At 44.0% G+C, this 26,301-nt stretch overlaps 1 protein-coding gene across 1 annotated transcript; it reads left to right on the plus strand.

The window, feature by feature from the left end:
* The first annotated feature begins 800 nt into the window (after nt 1-800).
* Nucleotides 801-20,661, plus strand: CCM2L (CCM2 like scaffold protein). The gene is made up of 10 exons (XM_075276917.1): nt 801-969; nt 1,079-1,246; nt 1,466-1,549; nt 1,918-2,101; nt 2,195-2,802; nt 6,513-6,645; nt 9,018-9,081; nt 9,580-9,727; nt 18,234-18,372; nt 20,147-20,661. The coding sequence occupies exons 1-10, from the start codon at nt 940-942 to the stop codon at nt 20,410-20,412; spliced, it is 1,824 nt and encodes a 607-aa protein (XP_075133018.1). The 5' UTR covers nt 801-939; the 3' UTR covers nt 20,413-20,661.
* Nucleotides 20,662-26,301: the final 5,640 nt, after the last annotated feature.

Consider the following 26,301-nt stretch of genomic DNA (forward strand, 5'->3'; position numbering starts at 1 on the left):
GCCGAGCACCAGTATGTCTTTCTTCTTTACCACCATGATGGAGGGTTTCATGAAGATAACGTCACATCATTGCATTGGTGAAAACATTTGTTGCTTATAGAGTAAGAGACACAAAATCGCACAAACAATTTTTACATAATGACACAATGCAGAAATAATAGATAATGTGCGGACCTGATGCTGTATAATATGGAGATGCCAAGCAGGAAAATGCTGAGGCGTTTACCCATATGGCTGCACATGGTGTATCCAGGCCCCAGAGAGGAGCATATGGCCAGTACCACATTGTACTCTCTTGTAATGCTGCAATAAACATCCGCAGGAAAATAGCATTATGGCTGATTTTAAAGGGCTTGTACAGGATTTGGAAAAATATTGCTGCTTTATTACAGAAACAGTACCACATGTGTTCCCAGACTGTGTCAAGTTCAGGCAGTTCCGTTCCATTAAAGTGAGTGGATTGTAATACCTCACAGAGCCGGCTCACTTGCGTTGCTATTTTTGGAAGAAAACAGTCATATTTTTCTAATTCTTTACAGCCCATTTAACCTTTCAAAAATGCAGGTTTTTATTTCTGTACTTTTGTGCTAGAAGTCTATCATTTCAGCAATTATTTAGGGATCCATTTATGCTGAATACACCTGCAGTCTTAGTGCTGCCACCTAGAGGCGGCCGTGTGAATTGCACTGCACTTTTCCTGCCTATTGACCAAACCATTTTCTCCCTTATCACATTGGACAGAGGCAGGAACTGAGCTCTGTCCCTGAATCTGGTGGAGTTTCCTCTCCAGAAAAATAACAATGGAGAGGAAGAGGAGGCAGAGCCAGCTAGACAGAGGACGTCGAGAAGCTGAAGGACCCGGAGCAGAAGTGAAGCCAGGTTGGATGAGGATCTATAAGAGAAGTGTGGGATAACTGGAGATATCTAGAAGTCTGCAGCATGGAACAACAGACCAAAAAGGGAAAGAAGGTATCAAGGTGTAACATCCATGTGTATTTCTTTCATGAGGTTATTCTGGCCTTTGTATCATTGGATCTGTCCCCCCATTGCTGGTCCATCTCTGCTTTTTACCTTCCAGGCCCTGGTGTCACCCATCAAACGATTAGTGTCACTTAAATCTGCACGTCGCTCTGCAGTCCGGAACAGTAGCTACCGCCGACCCCTACACTCTGTGCCTGTGATGCCCCCTGACTTTCTACTCGATCCTGAAATTCTTTTGCATGATTATGTGGAGAAAGAAGTAAAGGTAAGAAGATATTGAGGGATGTGCGGATCCTGGTCCTATTGTATCTAGTTGATTTTGGGGTCCTGTAGCTAGGAGTAGCTTCTTAAACATGAAGTTGATATTACTTGTAGATGCTCAATGACGGCTTTATCAGTGCTTATGTGTTGCTGCAATCTGCTCCGTTTAATACCGGGTAACCAAATACGTGGGAACCAACAAAAGATTGTCTTTTCTTGACAGTTCTTGGGTCATCTTACATGGGTTGTGGCCTCTCTTAATCCATCAAGTCGAGATGAAATATTGCAGCTTCTGGATACTGCGAGGGTAAGATCCCCCACCCCATCATGAGGATTCATGAATTACACTAAAAAATGTTTGAGTGTCTCACCTTTCATGTCTGTCTCCTACAAAAGGCTTTCTCTCTGCATTTTGTATAATATATGGGCATTGCTTTACAAGAATTTACTATAGCAATGCTCCCTATATTCAAAAATGACTGCCGCCTCTTACGTAGAAATATATGACAACAATTCTACTTTCTATAAAACTTCTCTATGCACAAGAATACAACTTCTATAATACTGCCTCCTATATACAAGAATATAACAACTATGATAGTGCCTAAGAATCTATCTACATTCTCAATAGATTGATTATAATTTGATTGAGGTTTTTTTTGTCTGTTTGTGCAGCAACTCAAGGAGCTTCCTCTCCACTGCACCCCGGAGCAGGACAGTATCCTCAGCTTGTCAGCTCGGAGCCTCCTACTGACCTGGAGAGACAATGAGGAGCTCATTTTACGAATCCCCACACATGAGATTGCAGCAGCATCCTATGTAAGGGATGATGCCCTTCATCTATTAGTTCTGAAGACAGGTATAACAAACAGATTGTCTCTTGTGGGGAGAGAGTAGTGGGGAACTACTTGTTAGTTTTGGAGTTGTCTCATTCTTTTTGTCTTTATTTTAGGTCTCGGACTGGACCCTGTTCCAGCCTCTGGTAGCTTGGAAAGAAAACCTCCAGTTGGAAAGCCTGACAGAACTCAAGGAGCAGGTGGAGCTGGCTCAAAACCCATAGGGGGTGCTATGGAGAGACGCCATACTATTTGTAGTTTAGATTGGAAGATGGCACATAGAACTTCAGATGGGCGACCCAAGGGTGGAGGTAGTTTGGAGAGGGGTGGAGCAAAGCAGGAGACTGGAAGCTGGGAAAAGAGTCGTGGGGGCAAGGCATGCAGTAATTGGGAAAGGAGAATGACGTTCAGTGGCAGCTGGGAGAGACGTCAACCATGTGGGGGCAGCTGGGAGAGACGTCAACCATGTGGGGGCAGTTGGGAGAGACGTCATCCATGTGGGGGCAGTTGGGAGAGACGTCAACCTTGTGGTGGAAGTTGGGAGAGACGTCAGACCTGTGGAGGCAGCTGGGAGAGAAGACAACCTTGTGGGGGAAGCTGGGAGAGACATCAGCCCTGTGGGGGCAGCTGGGAGAGAAGACCAGGAGGACAGAATCCTTTAGACCCCAAGGAGCCAAGTCTGGATGCCTACTGCAACTTGATCATTCTGGCTGTAGAAAATAGAGTGAGTTGTTGATCTTGTGTGTGTGTGTGTGTGTGTGTATATATGATCTTTTATACAATCAGCCTCAGCCTTTGTGTCCCTCCTGCTCAACGTTGACATAACATGCATAAGCCTACAGTTGTAAACTGCCCACCTGGACTAAGAGGTAGCCCGGCCCTACGGCAGTTTCACATAGTAAGAGAGGCCGTAGAAGTGAACTGCTGGTAAAGGCCATCTGTGTTGTGGATCAGAGTTCTGTTGTGGATCAGAACTGCAGAGTAAAATCTCTGTTAACATCTCAATGTTAGTACTTTTACACTGGGGGGTGGGTGGTAGTTCAGGGACCCTTTTGAAAAAACAAAAACCTATTATATCCACAGTGTTTTTATTTTTGAGAAAAATACATGCTGTCATTTTTCCCAATTTATGGAGGAAGGCTGAATTTTAGAGACCGCTCCTGTAATGCTCTGTATCTAGGTAACCAAAAATCTGTACTAGGCCCCCCCAACTATAATGTACTGTTTTATAGTACTGTTCTCTTTATGCTAGGAAGAGACACCTTATGGATCCTCTAAGCCTCCTGGGTCCTGGGTGCACCCTCTGCACACCCTCAAGTTACTCCACCGCCCATCAGTACTTTGCACAATACTTTATATCACTGATAAAGCCGCTGTATTAGTGAAGTGCCAGCTCTGAATAGCTACTTAGTAGCGCCTATCTACAGTACAGTGCGGTACTACATGCTTTGTACTGCTATTTGTCAGTGCCAGGATAAGCTCATCTATGGACACCTGGGCGGCTTCATGTTATTTTCTGGTAGATCTGTGTACAGCAGGCATGTCAAACTCAGGGTACCCCAAGGGCCACATGAGTAACAAGAGGTTGTTGCGAGGGCCGCACACAGCTGCTAATGTCACACACGTATTTTAACAGCAGTCATGAAATGTCCAACAGTACAAAACTACCACACAATTGATTAATAAAACATAATAAATTTTATTAATACCTACTAAAACAGTAGAATCACATGACATATATGAGAGACAATTACATAATACAATTCTATTGCTATAAGCAAGTGGGGGTAGACAAAACTACATAGTACCAACTAGCCAGTAGTAGGTAGAAAACAGATGGCCAATAACAGTTACATGAAGTAGGAATGGTCCTGGATAAGAACAACAATATATAATAATGTATGGTGCAGGATGCACCTAACCATAAACAGCAGTGTGACAAAGCCAGGAACCCAGTATCTCTCCTAGATGGTATAACAATACAGTGTGGGGAAGCCTGCCTATGTGCAGGTGAAACGCGCGTCGGGCGTTTCCTTTCTTGTTGGTAGGTAAGATGGCAGCACTGTATTGTTATACCACCTAGGAGAGATACTGGGTTCCTGGCTTTGTCACACTGCTGTTTATGGTTAGGTGCATCCTGCACCATACATTATTATATATTGTTGTTCTTATCCAGGACCATTCCTACTTCATGTAACTGTTATTGGCCATCTGTTTTCTACCTACTACTGGCTAGTTGGTACTATGTAGTTTTGTCTACCCCCACTTGCTTATAGCAATAGAATTGTATTATGTAATTGTCTCTCATATATGTCATGTGATTCTACTGTTTTAGTAGATATTAATAAAATTTATTATGTTTTATTAATCAATTGTGTGGTAGTTTTGTACTGTTGGACATGATTGTATACCCACACATAAGTTTACATTTTTGCCTCTTTTATGTGTTATAGCAGTCATGAAAACAAGATATGAAGTAGTAATATGCAACAGCAACTAATATATTTAACAAAAATACAGCAATTAAAAACTAAACATTTATTTGCTATCATTTTTTTCAATCTTTTTTAGTGTTTTGTCCTGAGGCTTGACACCTCTTTGTGCTAACAATTGTTGGTATATCAGCCTGAAATGACAACGCAGTGCCTACTTTGATCAAAGATGATGATAAGTGGTGATCAGTCAGCCTTGTTCTCAGAGAAGATTTTGTTAGTTTCATAAAAGAAAATTATCTGTTTACATATACACCCTTCATCTGCCCCCAGTTTCATGTCCCCCCTCCATCTCTGCCCCCAGTTTCATGCCCCCTCCGTTTCTGCCCCCCAGATTCATGTCCCTCTTCCATCTCTGCCCCCAGATTCATGTCCCTCCATCTCTGCCCCCAGATTCATGCCCCCTCCGTTTCTGCCCCCCAGATTCATGTCCCTCCGTCTCTGCCCACAAGATTCATGTCCCTCCGTCTCTGCCCCCCAGATTCATGTCCACCCTCATCTCTGCACCCAGATTCATGTCCCCTCCATCTCTGCCCCCAGATTCATGTCCCCCCCATCTCTGCCCCCAGATTCATGTCCCCTCCATCTCTGCCCCCAGATTCATGTCCCCTCCATCTCTGCCCCCAGTGTCATGTCCCCTCCATCCCTGCCCCCAGTTTCATGTTCCCCTTCCATCTCTGCCCCCAGATTCATGTCCCTCCATCTCTGCCCCCAGATTCATGTCTCCACATCTCTGCCCCCAGTGTCATGCCGTCCCCTCCTTCATCTGCCCCCAGTTTTACGTTCCACCTCTGTGTACACACATTAAACTTACCTTCTCCAATGACTCAGAGTCCTCGCTCCCCCGCCGCACTCTCTCTCGCGCGCGCTAACAGTTGTAGACGCAATGTGACGTCATCACAACACGTCTACACAGCGAGTAGCAGCGTGAGTTTTGTACATCTGCGGCCCGCACAAAAGTCTCAAACTTTGTCTCTAAACTTTAGAGACAAAGTTTGAGACTTTTGTGCGGGCCGCAGATATGCCTGTAAAGGGCCGCATGCGGCCCGCGGGCCGCATGTTTGACATGCCTGGTGTACAGGACCCTGAAGAGTTTCCTTTCCTAGAAAGTGATGTACAGCAGCTGTATCTAACTTTAATACTGTCTTATCTGCATTGGTTTTCTGCTTAGATTTCTTCAAGTGACCCTCACCATTAAGTAAAATCTTATATGTCTCTGTCTTTTTTTTTTGTTCTGGGAAGGGGGGCGGGGGCAGTAAAATGTTGTATTTTACTGTCTCACAGAAACTGATCCTTCAGTTTCCATATGTTCTCATCCATAGACTGATCACCAAAACACAATGTAAACCGCCCCATTCCTCATAGTTTTTCTTGCTTTGGACTGACAGTTTGGGATTTGGGGTCAGGGTCTCAGTATATAATGTCTTCAAGTTAATTCTTTGGCGACATCTGCTGTACATGAAAGATGGATGTGCACAGGAGAAATATAGCAAAGTATTACAGTGTTTTGTATAAGGCTGTATTCATGCAAGTGAAAAAACTTGCTTCTTTGGATTTGTGAAAAATGACTGTAAAAATAGACCAAAACTAAAAAGAAAATATTTTCCCATTTTACATACAAATAACTAGAAATAAAAAAACAAACAAATACATAACAGTCAATAGTATAGTGACCAAAGAGTCATACCGGTATGTACCCCCTATAAATTGTTTCTTGAGAAATCCAGCTTGTTCTTAAAGTGCTTGTACTTAAAGTTGTCTGTGCTCTTAAAGAATTGGTCTTCCTAGAACCAATCAATATTGTAACTTGAGTGACCAGTGTACTATGTATGGGATTCTTACCTATTCTGCAGGGGAATTGTCCACCAAATGGTCAAAACTGGTACAGCAGGAAGCTCTTGACATTATCTCGCACCATGAATTTAATGTAATTGTCTTACAGGATGCTGCAGAAGAATCTTGTGCACTCATCTGCCAAGTTTTCCAGATCATCTATGGAGATCAGAGTATTGAATGTGTGGACCGAGCTGGTTATCATTACACGTCCCCTCCGGAGAGGCCATGGCTGTCACGTTGTAAGATGTGGGCTTGGGACAGGGACTTGGCCCCCTATAAGTGTGTGGGGCACGTTCTTAATTGGGCTGGGTTCAAACGGGGTTTTTTGGACAGATTTTGACGTGGGAAGCCGCCTCAGAATCCGGTCCAAAAAACGCCTGTGACGGCTAGCACGACTGTCACGGCATTCTGACAGTCGTGGCATTCCACTCCGGATTAGGCCCAAATGAATTATTATAGGGAGTGTTGCGACACAGACGTCTGTGGCTGATTCAGCCGCAGAATCCATGGCAAGAAAGTGCAGCTCGTTTCTTCCCGCTCGCAGAAAAAGGAAGTGAACAGCTCCCATTGAAGTCAATGGGAGGTGTTTTTTTGTGCCAGATTCTGAGGCGGATTCCGCATCAAAATCCGGTCCAAAAAACCCTGTGTGAACTCAGCCTTAGATGGTCCTAGTTGTGGCAGTAGTAACATCACATGGCTTTCAGGAAATCTAAATTTGCAGGTTGCCTGTGTGGCTGATGGTGACCCGAAAATTTACATTTCCTGATGACCTGTTACACGGATATATTCTCTTACTGGTCTGGACAGTGGATTGTGCAGAAGTGGATCCAAGACTATGGCACTTATTCAGGAACTTCTTAAAACTTGCTTCCTCTGGGATTCTTTATATTCAGAACCTCAGGTTTCCAGTCTGGTCCTGACTCTGGGTCATCTGATCAGATGCATTGGGTGGCTGACATGACATCTAGGTAGAGAAGCAGGCTGACCACAATTCTAAATCCTGGGCCTGTCTCCATATTGATTGGCGCCCCATCGTGACAGTAATCATCTTTCTTACAGAGTTTTAAGGCTGCCTAATCTAAGACTAGGACTAGGCGGCAGGTTCGTAGTGTAAAAATGGGAGCAGGTCATATTTGCATTCATCCGTACAGTTGATCCCCACTAAACACCCTAAACACCCCTGCCTGAAACTGCATGGGCTCTACTGATGGTGGGTTCTCTGTTAGTAAAAATGGCAATAAGGTCTAGGGAGCATAATAAACTTGGATATGGTTAGCTGACTCCTTGACAAGAAGCAGAGGAAAATGTGCGAGGAGTCTGTGCGTGATGTGAACCTTCCTGCTCCAGAAGGTAAGCAATATATAAGAATCAGTCACTATAAGCAGCGGCCCAGGACTAGTCCTATACTCTCCGTCTCTATTTTATATCTGTCTAGCTTCTGTGTCATATCTATCTATCTAGAAGAATTATGGCTACTGGTATATGAGAAAGCACCCTAAGTTAGTTCTCTTGAAAATGGCGCTCACAGTTTTGCTGCGTCCCACAGCTTAAAGAGGACCTTTCACCATATCTGGGCACAGGCAGTGTTATATACTGCCAGAAAGCTGACAGTGCGCTGAATTCAGCGCACTGTCGGCTTTCCCGATCCGTGCCCGGTGTAAAGCGCTATCGGTCCCTGCACCGTAGCGCTTTACAGTCAGAAGGGCGTTTCTGACCATTAGCCAGAGACGTCCTTCTGCCTCGCGGCGCCAATCGCGCTGTGCTGTGGAGCTGGGAGGAACGCCCCCTCCCTCTCCTGATAATGCTAGTCTACGGACGAGCTGTGTGAGCAGAGGGAGGGGGCGTTCCTCCCGGCTCCACAGCACAGCGCGATTGGCGCCGCGAGGCAGAAGGACGTCTCTGGCTAATGGTCAGAAACGCCCTTCTGACCATAGAAGAGCTACGGTACCGGGCCGTAAGCTCTTCACACCGGGCACAGATCGGGAAAGCCGACAGTGCGCTGAATTCAGCGCACTGTCAGCTTTCTGGCAGTATATAGAACTGCCTGTGCCCGGATATGGTGAAAGGTCCTCTTTAAGTGTCGCTCTGTAAGAAGCGGTCCCAGGTTGACCCTATGTACCGTAGTATGGGGGCACTCGTCCACATTAGGGAGAGTGTTCGCCTACATAGGCAGTACGGAGACTTACAAGTCATTCCTGCTCCGCTAGGGATTATGAGTAAAAAATATGCAAATCTAATCTCCTGGATGGAATTAGGAGAACAGAGTGCACTCTGTACACCACCCTATAGAGGGCGGCATCCTTAACATCATGAACGACTCAGTTAATGTACCGTATGTACCGTAGTCATCCTCATCCAGGATGACATGCTCATTTTCTCTTTTTCTTCTCCTCAGCTATATGATAATTCAGGGCTGTAAATCCATGCTGTGTTGCTTGTTACAGATGTGTATAGAGAGGTCCTGTCTCCAGCTCTGGAACCACCAAATTGTGATGGATAGAGTGGTGTAGGACCTTAACTGCTGCTGGTTCATCCGGGGCAGTTTGCCTGCACATTATGCTGCGTTTTCATGGTGACAGATTCCCTTTAAATTGTTCTTGTCTAATTTCAGGTGATAGCTCACATACTGATGGAACTTTTTCATATGACGCCGACTTCAGCTGCTGCAGCTCCTTGTAAGTAAACTGAAGTCATAGACTTTAAATGGGATGAAATATTTCTTTAAAGGGGACCTCCGAGTATAATAATGTTTTGTAGGTGACAAACTCCAAAAGTTTCGAGCTCAGAACACATTAAAATTTTGGAAAATCATATCAAGGATAGGTTGTTAATTGAAAGGAATTAGAATATCCCTTTACATCTATCTTAAAAATAGTATCAAGATAGTCCATCAATTTTAGGTTGGCAAGGGGCCAGACTATTAGAATCCCTGCAGATCAGCTGTTTCTCAGAGCACGCCGCTTCCACTTACCTTATTCTTGATGATGGCAGTTGTGAGTCCTATAGTTGTACCCCTATGAGATAACACTGTAGCATCCATAACTACTGCTATGGAGAATATGCTGTAGGGATAGGGTAGGGAGTCCTGTTCAAAGTTTGCATTGGGGCCCCCAAAACTTTAGTTACTCCACTGGTTTCATAATTTTTATTTTATATCCTCTCTTCATTTCCAGCAATGGCTCCCATGACACATTTGAGGTGCATTATAGTGGAGAATCGTCTCCCTCATTTGCTGTGTCTGAGCAGAGTCTGGCATCTGGAGTCAGTGACTGTGAGCAGAATGGCGTAGCCCTGGAGCAGTTGCAGGACTACATGATAACTGTGAGTTCCTGTGTGCTTTCAGTGTCACTATGCAGGAGCAAGGTGAAAGATTTCAGTACGCCCTTACACCTCCTGGTGGGAGGGGGCATTATGGGAGCTCTGTAGTTTGTAGCAGCACTAAAATTGGGACACACTGATGGGGGTTTCATGCTATATGGAGACCACTAAGTCGGCATTATACCATGTGGGTTTACAAAGGGGGCATTATTAGGGCATTAAAGGATATTATACTGTATGGGAGAACCAATGTAGCATTATACTGTGTGGAGGCACTACTCAGAGAGAAGTACTATAAGTGTATTGGGACACAAAGGCACTAGGTGGGGACATAAAGGGGTTTCCTGTCTCCCTCTTTCAGCAGTTGGCCTGCTGTCTTTTCTTCTCACTTTCTGTATTCTTCAAAAAGCTGGTGGGCGGGCTTTGACTGTTTGATGAACAGGACACTATGAAGTACCTCAGTAGATATAGAAATTTACATTGTAGATATAGACCATGAGAAATTATTTATTATGATTACTGGAAATCTAATAGAAATGCAGATTAAATAATATGCACAGTGAATGTATATTGCATAATACAGGGTACACTTACATGCTCCGAGATAACGGACTTCCAGTAAACACAATGTTATCTTAATGATTACATATGGAGATACCCCTTAGCCTTTATCACCAAACCACAATTAGCTGAGTTGATTGTACTGAGTACTCCAGAGCTGTAGATAACAGTCTGGAGATCTCAGCCCTCCCAGAGAGCAGTCTTTCCTACGTGATATCAGATACAGGCCAGGTGTCATGACAGTGATGTATAACCAATGGACAGAGTAATTTCACATAGCATTTAGCTAAAACTCTTGAATTTACATAAGCTAGGAGTATAGATGGGATCCTTGAGATTGGAATATCCCTTTGATATGTAAATACTAGACATATGTAGCTACTGTTCATTTGGACCTTCACCTGATGGCAGACCTGGAACTTTGCTAAAAGTACTTAATCGGTAAATTTCCTAATATGCCATAACTACTACTCCTATACGCTCTGTGGTTGGGTGGCTACGTGGCTTTTCATCTTACCTGTGCACTAAAAATAATAGCCCGCTAAGCAATTATTGCCCACTCCGATGTGTGCACTGAAACTGAAGAGGGAAACAACTAGGTGATGTTACTCTAGCACCACGAAGGACGATTCTCCTCCGTTACCACAGCCACCACAATCCAAAGCCAACAATAAGGTGCATTAAGTAATAATAAAAAATAGTTTGTCTGCTGTTAAACTGCTGATATCTCCGATTTTATAGCGTCAGCAAAACTAGTTCTGGTGCCATTTTTGAAGCTTGGCTTTAAAACAGCAAAGTCAGTCAGAAATAGGAGCTATAACCCTGTTGACCCCTGTGTTCCTCATATATCTTACTGGAGTTATGGAGTTACTAATAGAGGGCCTCCATGTACCTCACATATTAGTATGAGGTATATGATGGAGTCAGTTACCAGTGATGTAAGCTACATGAATTTCCTGAATTAATAACCCTCATGTGCCTCATATTAATAATAAGTGACTCCATCATGCACCTCTCAAGATAGTAACTTTAGATTGATGCCATATAGAGTAGCATTGGCAAAGCTGCAGGTAAGGGCTGTTCCATGATGTATTCTCTGCAGCAGGGCCCTAACTACCGGGGTAGCAGCGGTAGCGGCTGCCACAGGGCCTGGGACTTTAGGGGGCCCGGCGACAGCCGCTAGCACTGCGTTTTTTTTTTTTTTTAATAGGCCATTACCATCTAGAGTAACTCCATCAGGTAACGGGCCCAATTTACTTACCTCTCTTTGGGCCTACTTGTGTGACGTCTCTGACGTCACATGACCGCGGCCTACGGCCTTATGCATCTCGACGCAGGCCCCGGGTCACGTGACGTCCCATACGTCATTGAAGATGGCCAACATCAGCGGGGAGTGCAGAGAAGCCAGGGAGAGGTATGTAACAGTGTTTTTTTATGTTTGTATACCCCTGGGTCTCTGATTATTATACTCTGGGGTCTGAAAAGACCCCAGAGTATAATAATTGTTCATGGGTGTCCACAATGAGGCATAATACTGTGTGCTGCGGCCACTATGGGGCGTAATACTGTGCAAGGGCCACTAGGAGAAATAATACTGTGTGCAGGGGCCACTATGGGGCATAATACTGTGTGAAGGGGCCACTATGGGGCATGATACTGTGTACTGGGGTCACTATGGGGTATAATACTGTGTACAGGGGCCACTATGGGGCATGATACTGTGTGCAGGGGCCATTATGGGGCATAACAGTGCACACAGGAATGTAGGGGGAGTCGGTTGGGGTCTTCGGCTTCAGTCGGGGGGCCCCACCATTCCTAGTTTCGCCACTGCTCTGCAGGTTACTGATATACCTGGGTGCTGGCAAAAATCAAGCAACAGCTTTACAATTAATTAAAAATCCATGCTAAGTGTGTGTAGAAGTAGTTTTCCATGTCTCCTCGACATTATCTAAACGTTTATTAATATAAGATACAGGATGGGGTTAATTACTATTACTGTGCTTCAGATTAATAGTAAGTAACCCTATCCTGCACCCCATTTTATTAACCGCATGCACCTCACTTTAGCAAGGTGTTATTCACATGTGGTGGTTGAGGTGCAGTTTAACCCTTTCCCATTCTGCACCATACCATTACATTGAAGTGAGCAAATAGTTAACGCCCAATGCCTTAATAATACGGAGCTGTCATGCCATGTTCTCAATAGCGATCACGGCATGTGGGTGGTTAGGGTGGCGAGATTGCCCCTCTTCAACCCCCTGGATCCTCACGATGAGATTGTGGTTTTGCTGTGATTTTTAAAGGCAAAATGCTTATTTTGCATGTTTACCTGTAAAAAAATCACATGACAGCTACCATTTCACAAAAAGTTGCTAAATCCTGGAACAAATTATCAATTTTTCTGCTGGTTGTTTAACGCACCTCAACTGCTAAATGTGCATAATTCCTAATGTGATGCAACATCATGATGCACATTTTTTTGGGTGCAATTTGCACCTTTTCATATTTTGGCTGTATTGATACATGTTAGGTCAGGACCACGCAGGATGTACACGCATCAGAATTTCCTTCAGCAATGATTGATATGTTGTTGGTTTAAAAACTGCTGCTGTAGATTCTAGTTTCAGCATGTGGTTGATAGTTTGATAAAGTTCATCTGTTATACTGTTACTGTACATTGGTGAATTTGTGACTTCTAACCTGCTGCAAGGTTGTGTGCCCATGGTGTGTTTTGACCACCTAACTTTTATAGAGCATTGCCCAACTCTTTAACCATTTCACTTCAAGGTTTAGAACAGCCAATCCCAACGGGGGTGCCGTGACAATCCAGTGGGGAAATGGCTGTATGCCTTCTTTTAACTACTTCGGCATCTTTAGAATGCTGATATAGTTGAATAGACCGGAGCAGCAGGACTTTAGCTTCCTGCTCTATTACTCAGGCATCAGCTAATGAATTAGGTGGCCGACTGAGGTATGGGAAATGGGTGGTCTGGTTGGGTGGTGAGCATTGAAATTAGTTGCGATAACACGATGAGTCCGCTCACCTGATATCAGCACAATCTCTACCCTCTCCTCCTGTGTTAACTTGTGCGCCATGTCACCAACCTGTAACAAACACAAAAATGTCAATAACATGTCAAGGAATAAAGATATGTCAAAACCAAGCACACCTTTGAATTCCTCATCAAATTCTCTTTCGATTTGATGTCTCACAACACCCCCTTCCCATTTGAAAAAGTACAGTTGCATCCAAGATGGCCGGATTTCAAGATGGCCGCCAACTCGGTAATATAGCCTAAAAGTTTTTCCCCCACTGCCAAACCATATATCATGACATTTGGTTACTAAATTTCATGCGGTTCTCATTTTATAGGGGTGGTGCGGGACTTATGGCCCACCCTGTATATATATATATATATATATATATATATATATATATATATTCTCCCATAGTACCCTCTTATATTATGCCTAGTATAAAGCAGCATCTGTCCAGCTTGATCAGAGAGATGTGAGGTTCTGCAAACTGAAAGCGAGCCTTGGATGTGGAGTAGAAGACATCATGTAGCTCGAGATGAAAAATAGAAGGAGATTAAAGGGGTATTCCTACCTAGTGTATTTATGGCAGGAGGACGGAAATACCCCTTTGGTAGTTGATATGATAGTCCCCTTACGTTCTACCAGCAGCACAATATGGGATATTTCTGCCCCTGTGTGCTGATAGGACACACGTAATGTCCTTCATGAGGTCAATTTCCCTTGCTGCAGATTTCCTGGCTGACGCCTCACTCCAACAGGTTAAGTTGGCCACAAAGTTAATGGCTCTCACCATTGCTGCATGCAGACCCTTATGGCTAAAGCCCTAGCAGGCGGACAAAGCCTCTAAGTACAACAATGTTTCTGGGGCAGGTCCAAACAAACTAGGAGAGGCAGAAGCCCCAAACAGCCTCAGCAACCTAGTCCTTGGTTCCTAAAGCCTGACTTTTTTACACCTCTCTCACTTTCTGGCGACTGGGAGGGAACTTATACAAGATCCTTAGGTCCTGCATGTAATTCTGTTTGGTTATGCAATCGACTTCTGTCATCCTCCGTGGGACAAGTTTATTCAGACTCATCCACTCCCTGCAGGAAACCAAGTGGTTCTTGAAGGATCCGTTATGGAGTACCTTCAAAAATGGGTTTTGGAAGAGGTTCCTTCCCTCACAGAAGGATTGGGAGTTTATTCTCCAGTCTTCTTGGTGCCCAAACAATCAGGGGAATTGTTTCATACGCAAAAATCAGTTTCGTATAGAGCCCATAAAATTTGTCACCTCCTTTATGTAGCGGGGCAACTTCCTCGCTACTTTGGATTTGAAGCATACATACCTGCATGTTCTTGTGTTTCCTCCACACAGAAAGTTTTTGAACATTTCTGTAGTCATTGCTGGACTTGGAAGACATCTGCAATTCATGGCCTTACTCTTTTGTGCACTTGAGTGAAGTACCAGGTCAAGGGACCCGGAAACTGGAGAGAACTCTAGCCTGGCATTTCTCCACTTTGCCTCACAATTCAGGGGGAAGGCTGTGAAATCCAGGCAGACAACATGACGACTACTGTGTACCTGAACAAACAGGGAGGCACCAGTTCCCTGTCTCCTTTCAGAAAGGTAGGCCTCATTCTTCCCTGGGCAGAGAAAAATCTGACCCATCTGTCCGCTGTCTACATCTGAAGGTCCTTGAACAGACTTTCCGGAGATAGACCTCATGGCGATCAGACTCCAAAGTGGAGAAGTTCGGCACCCTGTCCATCCACTTGGAGGGTCACACTGGCAGATATATTCCCTCCACTTTCCATGATACCAAAGGTACAACCAAGCCACGGTAATAGACATCATACCATTCTGGAGAGAAAGAGCTTGGTTTTCGCAACTCATTCAAATGAGTCAAGCTTCCCCTAATCCAGAACTTGGTTTATTGACGAGTCCCTATGGAGATCTAAAGGACTTTCAGATGCCCTCCTGCACACCCTCTTTCTCGAGCAAAGTCCACCAAAAGAAGTTACGCCAAGATAAGAAAAATCTTCAGGGATTGATACTGCAAGAAAGGAGCAAACAGTGACAACCCTTCTATTGGCAAATTACTCAGCTTCTTACAGATGGATTAGACGAAGGTCTTAGCCCTGCCACTCTGAAGGTGCGGGTACAGCCCTCTCATCTTGCTTGGGCAGGTGTTTGTCACGGGATACTCTGATCAAGAGGTTCTTGAAAGTAGACACAAGAATGAGACCTACAGTCACAGCCCCCATTCCACATTGGGATCTTTAGCCCTTGGTAGAAGTCTATCTTAAATTCATTTAATTTAAGACAACTTTTTTTTATTGACTATCACTTCTGTAAAGAGAATTGGAGATCTACAGGCCTTCTCAGCAGAAAATCCTTATCCCTTATTCATTCCAGACAATTCAGCTGAGATTCCTCCCTTGTTTCAACCCTAAAGCGCTCTCCGAAACTAATATTAACCAAGTGGTTTCCCTTCCAGTATCTTTTACATTTCTTATATCAGAAGAGGAAGGCAAGCTTCACTCACTGGATTTGGCAAGATGCTTATGCATTTATTTACAGCAGACACTTTCTTTCAGAAGATCTAAAAATCTGCTAATTAATATTTTTGGTAGGAACAAGTGGCTCAGGGCTTCTATAGGTACCCTGTCCAGATGGATAAGTAAGGATATTTGCTTTTCCTTTTTCCCTAGGGGCTGCGCCCGTCTGTCTTTGTCACAGCTGTTATGACCCGGTCTCAGCAGTCTCGGCCTGTTAGGTTCAGGCGCAGAGTGTCCGGACGGCATTCAGCGCGTGAACCACCTCATGCACGGCAGGGGAATGTTCACACCAGACATGCTGTTTCTGCTCTGGCACTCGGGCGTGGATCACGTGGTGAGTGGCCTGGTGGATCAGTGCCTGGTGTGTCTTGGCCTCTGAAGGGGTTAAGTTCTCTGCAGTGCTGAATACTTGACAGGCCATGGGCGAGGCCTTCTCTTTACTATATAAGGCTGTTGCACATGCTATCTGATGCCGGTCTTAAACGTCTGTTCCTGTTCTCAGTAATGGTCTGTTGTCTGAAGCTGCTACCATCTGCATCCTGGCCCATCCGGTTTCTTGCTCCTGTTCACACAGGACTGGTTCGTTAAGTATTGAGCTTGTATCCAGACATAGTGTTCCGGGCGCAGCGAGCCCTAGGTATTTTTCTGTTTGGAAGTTTGGAATTTTGGTAGGGTTTTTTTGTGTGTGATCCTAAGTTCTGTTTTTTCCTATCCCTTGCTTAGTTCAGTTATTCTGTGTTTCACGTTTATTCTCTTCCTATGCTTTTGTGTTCTCATGTTCACCGTTAGTCCAAGTCTGGACATCCGTGGGGGGCTTGTTCTGTATCTGCCTCTCCTTCGTAAACGTGAAGCTAGACAGGGGCTCTATTTCCCTTGGTAGGTTAGCTACTTCTCCGGCTGTGCTCGTGCCCATTCAGGCAAGTTAGTCAGGCCCACAGCTACTTCTAGTTGTGCGAGGCAGGGTGTAGGAGGATCCACACTAGAAGTCCAAACTGCTCATACTTCCGATTTTGTTTTCTTTTGGTGTGTTTTTCCTGTACTGTACTGAGAAGTTATCAGTTAGGGGCCAGTCCGTGGTCAAGGATCCCCAGACCATAACAGCCCATTGAACTTGGGCCGTTTCTGCCTATTGGGCAGAGAACTGCGTGGTTCCTCTAGAACAGATCAGTGCGACTGCCTCTTGGAGCTCTCAGTTGACCTTTGTAAGACATTATAAATTCGATAGGTGTAGCTCTGAGTCCACACCATTGGGTATTCAATACTAAACTCAGAGGTGCGAGAGAACCCTCCCTAGTGGTTTACTTGCTACATCCCTATATTGTGCTGCTGGTAGGATGCAATGGAATCATTGATTACGTTGTTAATCTGTTTTTCCTTAGTCCTAACAGCATCACAAGCTTAATTCCCCTCCACCCCCCATCCTTAGCATTTATATATATATTTTTTCTTCTTTATAATACAGTGAGGGGAGGTCTCTTTTGCCCTCTTACAGGGTACAGGGTGGGATATAGTCATTTAAATATTTCAATTTAACATTCTGTCTGTCCTACCATATTCTGCTGTTAGGACTAGGGGAAAAAGGATTCACAAGTAGAGATGAGCGAACAGTAAAATATTCGAGATTCGATATTCATTTCAAGTAGAGCCTCAATATTCGACTACTCGATCGAATATTGAATCCCATTATAGTCTATGGGAAAAAATGCTTGTTTCAGGGGAAACCACTATTCGACTAAAGGAGAGTCACCAAGTCCACGAATAGCAGGAGGAGAGTGTTTAGGAGGAGTGCTGTGCAGTTAAAGCACACGGACCACATTATAGTCTATAGGGACCGTGCGCTTTAACTGCACAGCGCTTGCAGTTGCGCTGATAAAAAAAGTAAGCTCCCTCGTAAACGCAAGCTGCCAGCTCTCCCAACTAGCAAGGACGAGCCTGCGGCAAATCAACGCTGGTTCTGCAGCAGGCTCGTCCTTGCTAGTCAGGAGAGCTGGCAGCTTGCTGTTACGAGGCAGATGACTTTTTTTGTCATAGGAATGCATTGACCAGCGTTGATTGACCAGTGTACAACATTCGGCCAATCAACGCTGGCTCTGCCGGAGACGAGCCTGCTGCAGAACCAGTGTTGATTTGCCAAATGCTATACACTGTATAGCATTCGGCCAATCAATGCTGGTTCTGAATCGAATATTTACAGCAAATAGCTAGTAGCATTCGATCGAGTACGAATATTTTGAATACTGTAGTATTCGATCGAATACCTACTCCATCGAATACTACTCGCTCATCTCTATTCACAACACAATCAATGATTCTACTGATCAGTATGTTATAAAGACCATTCTATATAATAAAATAGTCGTTTTTCTCTAGTTGAGGAACAAACTAGCCCCGATGGAGATTTACCGGTTTGCCTGCCTCTTGCGTGAATATCGTCTTGGGATGGATGTAAAGGACTACTGTCGAGAGCTGCTCCAACTGTATGGAGAGAATAGGAAATTCCTTCTACTAGGTAACAATGGCTGGAAATTGTGATTACAATGTCAGAGCTCAGTTTTTCTTACTCTGAGCTCCATATCCGGTGTATAGGTAGTTATGTGATAAATTCTGATTACAGTCACCACTAGGGAAGTTACCTAACCTTTAAACAAACTTTGCATAAATCAGTAGTACAGTATATGAACATGGGGAATAACACTATACATGCCATTAAATGAATGTGCAATTTTTGGCAGTTTCCCCCTCTACAGGGTCTGTCTGTAGCTTGCACTTATTTCTACGCTGGTTGGTCAATAGGCTTCCAGCTATCATACTAACACCCTAAGGCTGGGTTCACATGGGAGTTTTTGGAATCCGCATCAAAATCCGGTCCAAAAATACCCCGTATGAACCCAGCCTAAAATGGCAATGCGCCACCATTAAAATAACACTTTAGGTAATTTAATACCCACAGTCAGTGCTGGCACTGATTGTGGGCATTACCCCACGGTATCATTTGTATAATGGCCCATTGCGGCTTCTCAGTTCCTATTTAAAGGGGGTTCTTCAGAATCTGTTATAAAAGACTACTGGACTTCCTGGTATGGAGGAGAGACCTTTTTTTTTCTTTTTTTTTTCCTATCAAGCCCCAACATTGTCAATTTACCCAGGTTCCTTTTCTGTATCCACCTCTTTGTTATTGTCTGTAGTCCTGCAGTTTCATTTTTACTGACCCACATCATCTAATTTATTCCTGCTCAAAGTGTCTTATAACATTTTCCACCTTCGCTTCTCTAGCCCCATTACCTGCCACTCCGGTCATGCAACACTGGAGCAAATCACAGAAGGGCCGTGATTTGGCTTCGCACTGTTCTTTATGCGCAACCAAATGATTGGATCTATCTTCACCAAATTTGGCACATAGATACTTCAGGTGTCCATGAAGGTTTATGACAAGGCCTCAACTCGCTTGGATGTACCATTGCTGAGATACAGCTTTTCCAAAACAATGACCCCCCATTAGCCAATACAAACCTGCAAGTATTTCACTCATATTCCAACTGCAATACACATGGTCACTCCACATGCACAATCCAACACTGATATCCAAACTGAGATACACGCCAGAGGATTAGATACACGCGTCTGCACACAGTTCCATAGGACGAAGGATTAGATACGCGTGTCAGCACACAGTTCCACACGCCTGAGGATTAGATACGCCCATCTGCACACAGTTCCACAAGCGAAAGGATTAGACACATGCGTCTGCACATAGTTCCACATGCCAAAGGATTAGATACGCGCATCAGCACACAGTATCACACACTGGAGGATTAGATACGCGCATCTGCACAAAGTACCACATGCTGGAGGATTAGATATGTGCATCTGCACACAATATCACACACTGTAGCATTAGATACGCGGGTCTGCACACAGTACCACACGTCCAAGGATTAGATACACACCTCAGCACACAGTTCCACACGCCAGAGGATTACATATGCACGTCTGCACACAATTACACATGCCGCAGGATTAGATACGCACGTCTGCATACAGTTCTAGATAGTTTATTAGAATTGCCTGTATTATGGTTTTATAAATAGTTTGCTGAAAAGTTAGCAAACATTTAATGCATACGATTTTTTGTTATTGAGTTAAATGTATACAAAGTATACCACAATCTCACAATGGTAGTGGTATAATAAAATTAATTTAATTCCTATGCAGGAGATTTGGAGCTCCATCCCCATAAAAATATATTTCGACATTCCCATGTTTATTCATGCTCTCCTTGGCAGGACTGAGGCCGTTCATCCCAGATCTGGACATTGGCTACTTTGAAGATTTCTTGGAGAGCATTGGAATTCGTGATGGAGGAATTCTTACCGACAGTTTTGGAAGGATCAAGCGCAGCATGAGTAATACGTCTGCCTCTGCCGTGCGCAACTATGACAGCTGCTCACCAGGGTCCAATCGATTCAACCGCATGATCACAGATATCACACACAACATAGAGGCTTTGGCAAGAGATGGCGATGATTCGGAAGACGATGATTTCCTGTGACAACTCACCATACCTGCCACCTGTCTTGAAAAATATTTTAAAGGGACATTTCTGCAATGTCTTTTGAGGTGTGAAGTGATAAATGTCCCATGAGTTGGGTCTAAAGGGGCAGGGCAGGATAAGTAAAACATTGCTGTCTCCTTTTAGAAACTGTAGCCGTTGTTACTAGTATTGCACCATGGGTCTATTGAGCTGGGTTTGCACTGCAACTACACTGCTTCTGTACCCGAAAACCAGAGGTTTTTAATTTTATGAGCTACTTATTGACACTATTGAAAACTACAAGCCTTGAAGTGAATGGGGATGAGCTGCAATTTCACACAACCTGTGAATTGGGGTTTTAGATGGAATGTCCATGTCCCATTATATGTTTGCACAACCCTCAAATATGCCTTGTTATGCTTTGTGACTTGGGAGCTTGCCTATATTTGCAGGTAACAAGGCAGGTTATTCAGGAGTGTGGGAAAGCTGGGTACCCTAATGGCCAGAACATTGGTTGCAATGACCATGACAAAAATATCTAATGCGCTTTTTTTTCAAACAAGGGAGAAAAAATACAAACTCCGGGCAAATGTTGTTCTTGCCAGATTCAGAGCAAGGACCCCAGTGCTGTAAGGTGACAGAGATGCCCACATGCCATCCATAAATATTCTTTTTAGCCTTTTCTGCTTTTAGGTAACAATACGCCAGGCACCCTGCTTTCACAGTCTCCTGAATGAGAGATCTTACTAGTACAGCCAAATGGCCAAACAACTAGTTATATGCCCTTCAGGGTTCCGGGAAAGGTGAGGGAGAAAGAAAGATTATGAATGATAATCTGTTTTCCCTTAGCCCAAACAGCAGCACAACTGGGGTATTTCTGCCCTTATGAGCTGTTAGGTAATTAAAAATTCCAGCTGTCCTAACAGCTTTGACCCCTATAAGAGGCCGGAAGACCTGCTCCTCCCTTGTGTTAGTATCAAGTATAGCATACAGAGAGCAGTTTACATATAATAATACACACCGTAAAATTTGTACAAACAGTACATCATAGGGAGGGAGCCTTGTGCTGCTGTTTGGGCTAAGGGAAAACAGATTATCATTCGTAATCTTTCTTTCCCCCTACGCCCAACAGCAGCACAACTGGGGATTTAGCAAGTATCGCTTCCCCTAGGGTGGGCCATCCTGGAAGGCTGATGCCAAGACGGAGTGCCCAAATGCTGTAGCATCTGCCATACGCCAGTGTAGTCTGTAATGTTTGGCAAAAGTCAGCTGTGAGCTCCTAGAGGCTGCTGCACATATTTGCTCTAAGGAGAGGAACCGTGTCTCTGCCCATGATGTCGCCACTGCTCGGGTGGCATGGGCTCGTATAAACTCTGGAACAGGAAGATCTTGGGCCCGTAGAGAACAGCTAATGGCTTCTCTGATCCATCTTGACAGGGTTGTCTTTGATGCTTTAGAGCCTCTATTGTGGCCAAACACATTGACTAGAAGATTCTCTGATCTTCGGAACGGTGCTGTACGGTCTACGTAGTGCTCTTACCAGATCCAGTGTGTGTAACCTCTCCTCCTGCTCCGAAGCGGGAGAGGGAAAGAAGGCCGGCAAGGCAATTACCTGGTTGGTATTCTGAAGTGTGGGTACCTTTGGCAAGACTCCTGGGACGAACCTCAGCTGCACCCTGTCTGGAAAGAAGGTTGTGAAGGGCTCGGAGGCTGCTAGGGCTTGTAGTTTGCCAACCCTCTTGGCGGAGGTTATTGCCAGCAGGAAGGTCACTTTACATGACAGGTACTTCCAGTCCACTTCAGATAAGAGTTCGAAGGGGGGCGCACAGAGCCCTTGTAGAACCGCGGCCAGGTCCCACCTTGGGACAGGGGGCCGTACCTGGGGGCGGAGCCTGGCAGCCCCCCTAAGGACCTGCTTGACAAGAGGATCTTGTGATAACCGTGTCTCCAGGAGAGCAGATAGAGCTGACACTTGGACTTTGAGGGTGGCAAGTGCTAGTCCTCTCTCCAGGCCGTTCTGTAAGAACTCTAGGACTGCATCTCTGTCTGGATCGTACTGGTTGACTGTACACCAATCTCGGAATATCCGGGCGATCCTCTGGTAGCTCTGATTGGTTGCTTCTGCTCTTGAATGGGCTAAGGTACTTAGCACTCCCTGGGACAGCCTTCTGTCTGCGTGTATGGCGAGGTTAACCTCCAGGCAGTGAGGTTGAATTTGTCTAGGCCCAGGCAAGGCCGACTGTTCAGTGACACCAGGTTCCTGACTGGTGGAAGCCTCCAGTAGTTCCCCCGACTCATAAGGATAAGGTCGGTAAACCATGCCCTCTTTGGCCAGAACGGCACGATCACTATTGCCGAGGTCTGGTCCTGCCTGAGTTTCGCCAATACCTTCGGGATCATCGGAATGGGAGGGAAAACGTATGCCAGTTTGAACCTCCACGGTATTGACAGGGCATCTACCGCCAAAGGGTTGTCTTCCCGATACAGGGAGCAAAACCTTTCTACTTTGGTGTTGTATTGGGTGGCCATCAGATCCACCTCAGGGAGACCCCACATCATGGTAAGGTGGTGGAAGATATCCTGGTGTAAGGACCATTCGCCTGCGGTTGCGCGGCCTCTGCTGAGCTGATCCGCTAGGATGTTCAGACGACTCTGGATGTGTACCACAGTCAGCTGGGAGAGGTTCTCTTCTGCCCAGAAAATCTGGTTGGTGTAAGAGCGAGGGAGACCTGGTTCCTCCTTGCTTGTTGATGTAGTGGACTGTCCCGAGCCTCGGTCCACCTAACCATATATCTGTGGATTAAAGGGAGTCCACCCCTCCGGAGAAGATAGTAAGCAATAAATGTCTGAGATCAAGTCCTTTGTGAAGACACCAGCTCAGCATATCCTCTCAAAGATGGTAGGGACGGTCAATTTCTACATTTATACTATTCCTCCCCTACGCTCACGTTCTCTACATGTTACACAGCCCTGTACTCTGTACCATGCAGCGAGAGGCAGGGACAGCTCTCAATACAGAAGACATGGAGAGAATAAAGAGATGTAGGATTTCACATGAAGGAGCCAAAATGTGTTAATATAGATTTTTTTTTTATTTTTATTAATGATACAAATCCTGCCAGAAAATCAAGTTTGGTGATGCTTTAAATATAGCGATAGCTGTCTGCTGCCTACTGTATTGCTCCAATAGCTCCTTAAATATAATTATATACTCTTTATTTTTTCTTCCTTTATCCTTCTTCAACAAGTCACAGGATCGCAGTGATTTTTTTTTTCTTCATGCAAGGATTGTGACACAAACAGAAGGTCTCTCTCTGCGGCCTGCACATTCTATTGAGATCTACCATATGGCTACAGAACCTTGTCCACCTATTCTACAAAAATGCCCCCCTGCTACTTAATGTACTTCAATTTTACATTTAAAAAAATTAATAAAGTGTCGCCTTTAACTCCTCAGCCAAAAGATCAGAAACTTTTTATGACCTTTTTCCCACATATTTTAGCACACACTTTCCATGTTGTATCCTTCGTGGAAAGAGACAGACTTTTCTTTAACCACTTCAGTACCGGGCCAATTTGTGGTCCAGGACCAGACACATTTTAGGTTTGTTTTTTTTTGTACGTGCCGTTTTGAGGGCTGTAACATTTTTCTCATATGTCTCATTCAACTAATTTCTGCGTCTTTTTTCGTTGACACACAGGGCTTTATTTTTTTTAATGTGTTTTAATTTATTTTTTTTTTAATATCCGGAAATATATAAACAAAATAGGAGGGAAATTGTGTCTGGTTTTCACTTTTCTTTTTATTTAATAACACAAAGTACTACGGAAAAACTTTATAAAATAGTTTTACCCTCTCAGTTACGGTAATTTTTAGTTTATATGGTGTCATCAGGGGTGGGCTATAACCTTCAATAACAGCGTTTTATTGACATATTTTATTTATTTATTTTTAAAAATTTTTTACATTTTTTAAAAACTTTTCTATTAATTTTTTTTCCCCAGTTGGAGGAATACAGCCTCCTACACGCTGTTGTTAATGACTTATAGAGCTGATCTGGGTCCTGTAGGACCCAGCAGCTCTTAGGGTCCATTCACACAGAGTAACGTGCCGCGTGACCTGGCACGTATACGGCGTGTGAGATTTTGAGCGCCGCAAAAGCTCCCATTGATTTCAATTCACGGCCGCAAAATAATAGCTCAGAATAGATGTCACCTGGAGGGGTCCTGTATACAGACTGGCCCTGTTACCACTGGAAGCAGAGAACCGGGTACAGGTACTTTATGTATTGGCCTCATAAGTAAACCTATTACATCATGCAATAATAAGTCAAAACAGCTCTTTGAATGACTATGGGGAGATTATTTTTACAGGTATATTTTTGCTCCTTTTTAGCGGAGGGGGGAGAGAAAAGAAAAAAAAATGAGATGTTTCTTTTGCTGCTGCTCATGTATTGGAGTGCAGAAAAGCATAGTAAAATGGTACTACAGATAAACCACAATCACTTTCCCTCACTAAGCAATAAGCTTTGTGTAAAATCTAAATAGAGGCAAACACAAGATAAACCTTGTGCACACAACAGAATTTACAGTTAAAAAATAAAAAGAAAAGATCTTGTGAATGCTTGGCGAGACCTCCTTCTCCAGGATAGATTTGTCCCATTAATGACTTCAGTTGTAATTGGTGCCACCTCCTGGTCAGACCAGTCATACTGCATATGTCACCTGTCACTGTCTACTCATGGCACATAAACCGTTTATTACTGCGTCTGAAAAGATACTTGATTTATCATAGCAGCCCCCAATGCAAGGTGATATAATGATCTTTAGACTGTCTAGGTGGTGTTTATTTTACCAAGTTGTCGGCCATCTTTGAACCAGAATTTTACACCAAAATTTGGAAACAGCCAAGCTCCAATGTTTCACTAATTGGAAAAAAAAAAAAAAAAAAAAGGTCCAAATCTAGATGTACCTGTTGAACAAAGAATTCAGGAGACATTACCATTGTAAGTCGTCTTGTAACTCCCCAATTCTTCAAAAATATGTTCACACAAAAACAAGATTTAAACAAACAATAGGTCATTTCCTGGGGACACATTAAGCTAGTGCTAGTCATGTGATAGGAGTTACCGCCTAACAATAGCAGTGTCCCCCTAAACCAGTGTGCATTAAGTCACATTGCAACCCTTTTTCAACTCTATTCACTTGCATTAATGAAAAAGTCACAGCAATCCTTGGTCACAGTAGCAGTCTGGCAAACATCACCAACTCCCCTAAGTGTAGAACGGTTTAGGTATATGCAATAAACGCATAGTGTTATTTTTTTTACTCACCATTCACATTTATTCATTGGGGGGGGGGGGGTGTTCGTGTTCATACTACTGTTAATGTCCACTGCTGTTCTCCATCATAAGATGACAGCAACAGACAAACTGTTACAAAGGTATATGGTGGAAGATCGCATTCGTCATGTTTATATTCGTGTCAATGTGAATGGACCCAAGATCAGTCTGTTCTCTGCAGCAGTTTAATGTCTGTTGCTGTAATCCTATAACGGAAAACAGCAATGGACATTAATAAAAGTCGTGTGAACAACTCTTTACCAATATACTAGTCCATAACTCACAACTATATTCTTAAGTGAAAATCTGACCTAAACCAATTCAGGAAAAGAGGCGACAAACTACATAGTCCTCATCAATAGAATTGGCTGACAAGGTTGTGATACTAGGGCATCTGGACTTATGGGCTGTAAGCTATTTCAGATCATATTATAATTTTCATTGCATTTCCATAGCTGCAGTCAGCGAAATATACTGCACATTTCATGGCAGTGCCCATGGCTGGTTTGGTCCAGGTCCAGGGTGGACAGTCTTACCTCTCTTCCATATTCAGCCTTGAAGACTT

Source organism: Leptodactylus fuscus, chromosome 6 (assembly GCF_031893055.1).
Source record: "Leptodactylus fuscus isolate aLepFus1 chromosome 6, aLepFus1.hap2, whole genome shotgun sequence".
Taxonomy (NCBI): domain Eukaryota; kingdom Metazoa; phylum Chordata; class Amphibia; order Anura; family Leptodactylidae; genus Leptodactylus; species Leptodactylus fuscus.

Bases quoted from the DNA above. Each gene is read 5' to 3' on its own strand.
- CCM2L (XM_075276917.1), top strand. From the start codon at position 940: ATGGAACAACAGACCAAAAAGGGAAAGAAG. The intron at 970-1,078 runs GTATCAAGGTGT...TTTACCTTCCAG, and splicing joins AGACCAAAAAGGGAAAGAAG to GCCCTGGTGTCACCCATCAA. The intron at 1,247-1,465 runs GTAAGAAGATAT...TTTTCTTGACAG, and splicing joins ATGTGGAGAAAGAAGTAAAG to TTCTTGGGTCATCTTACATG.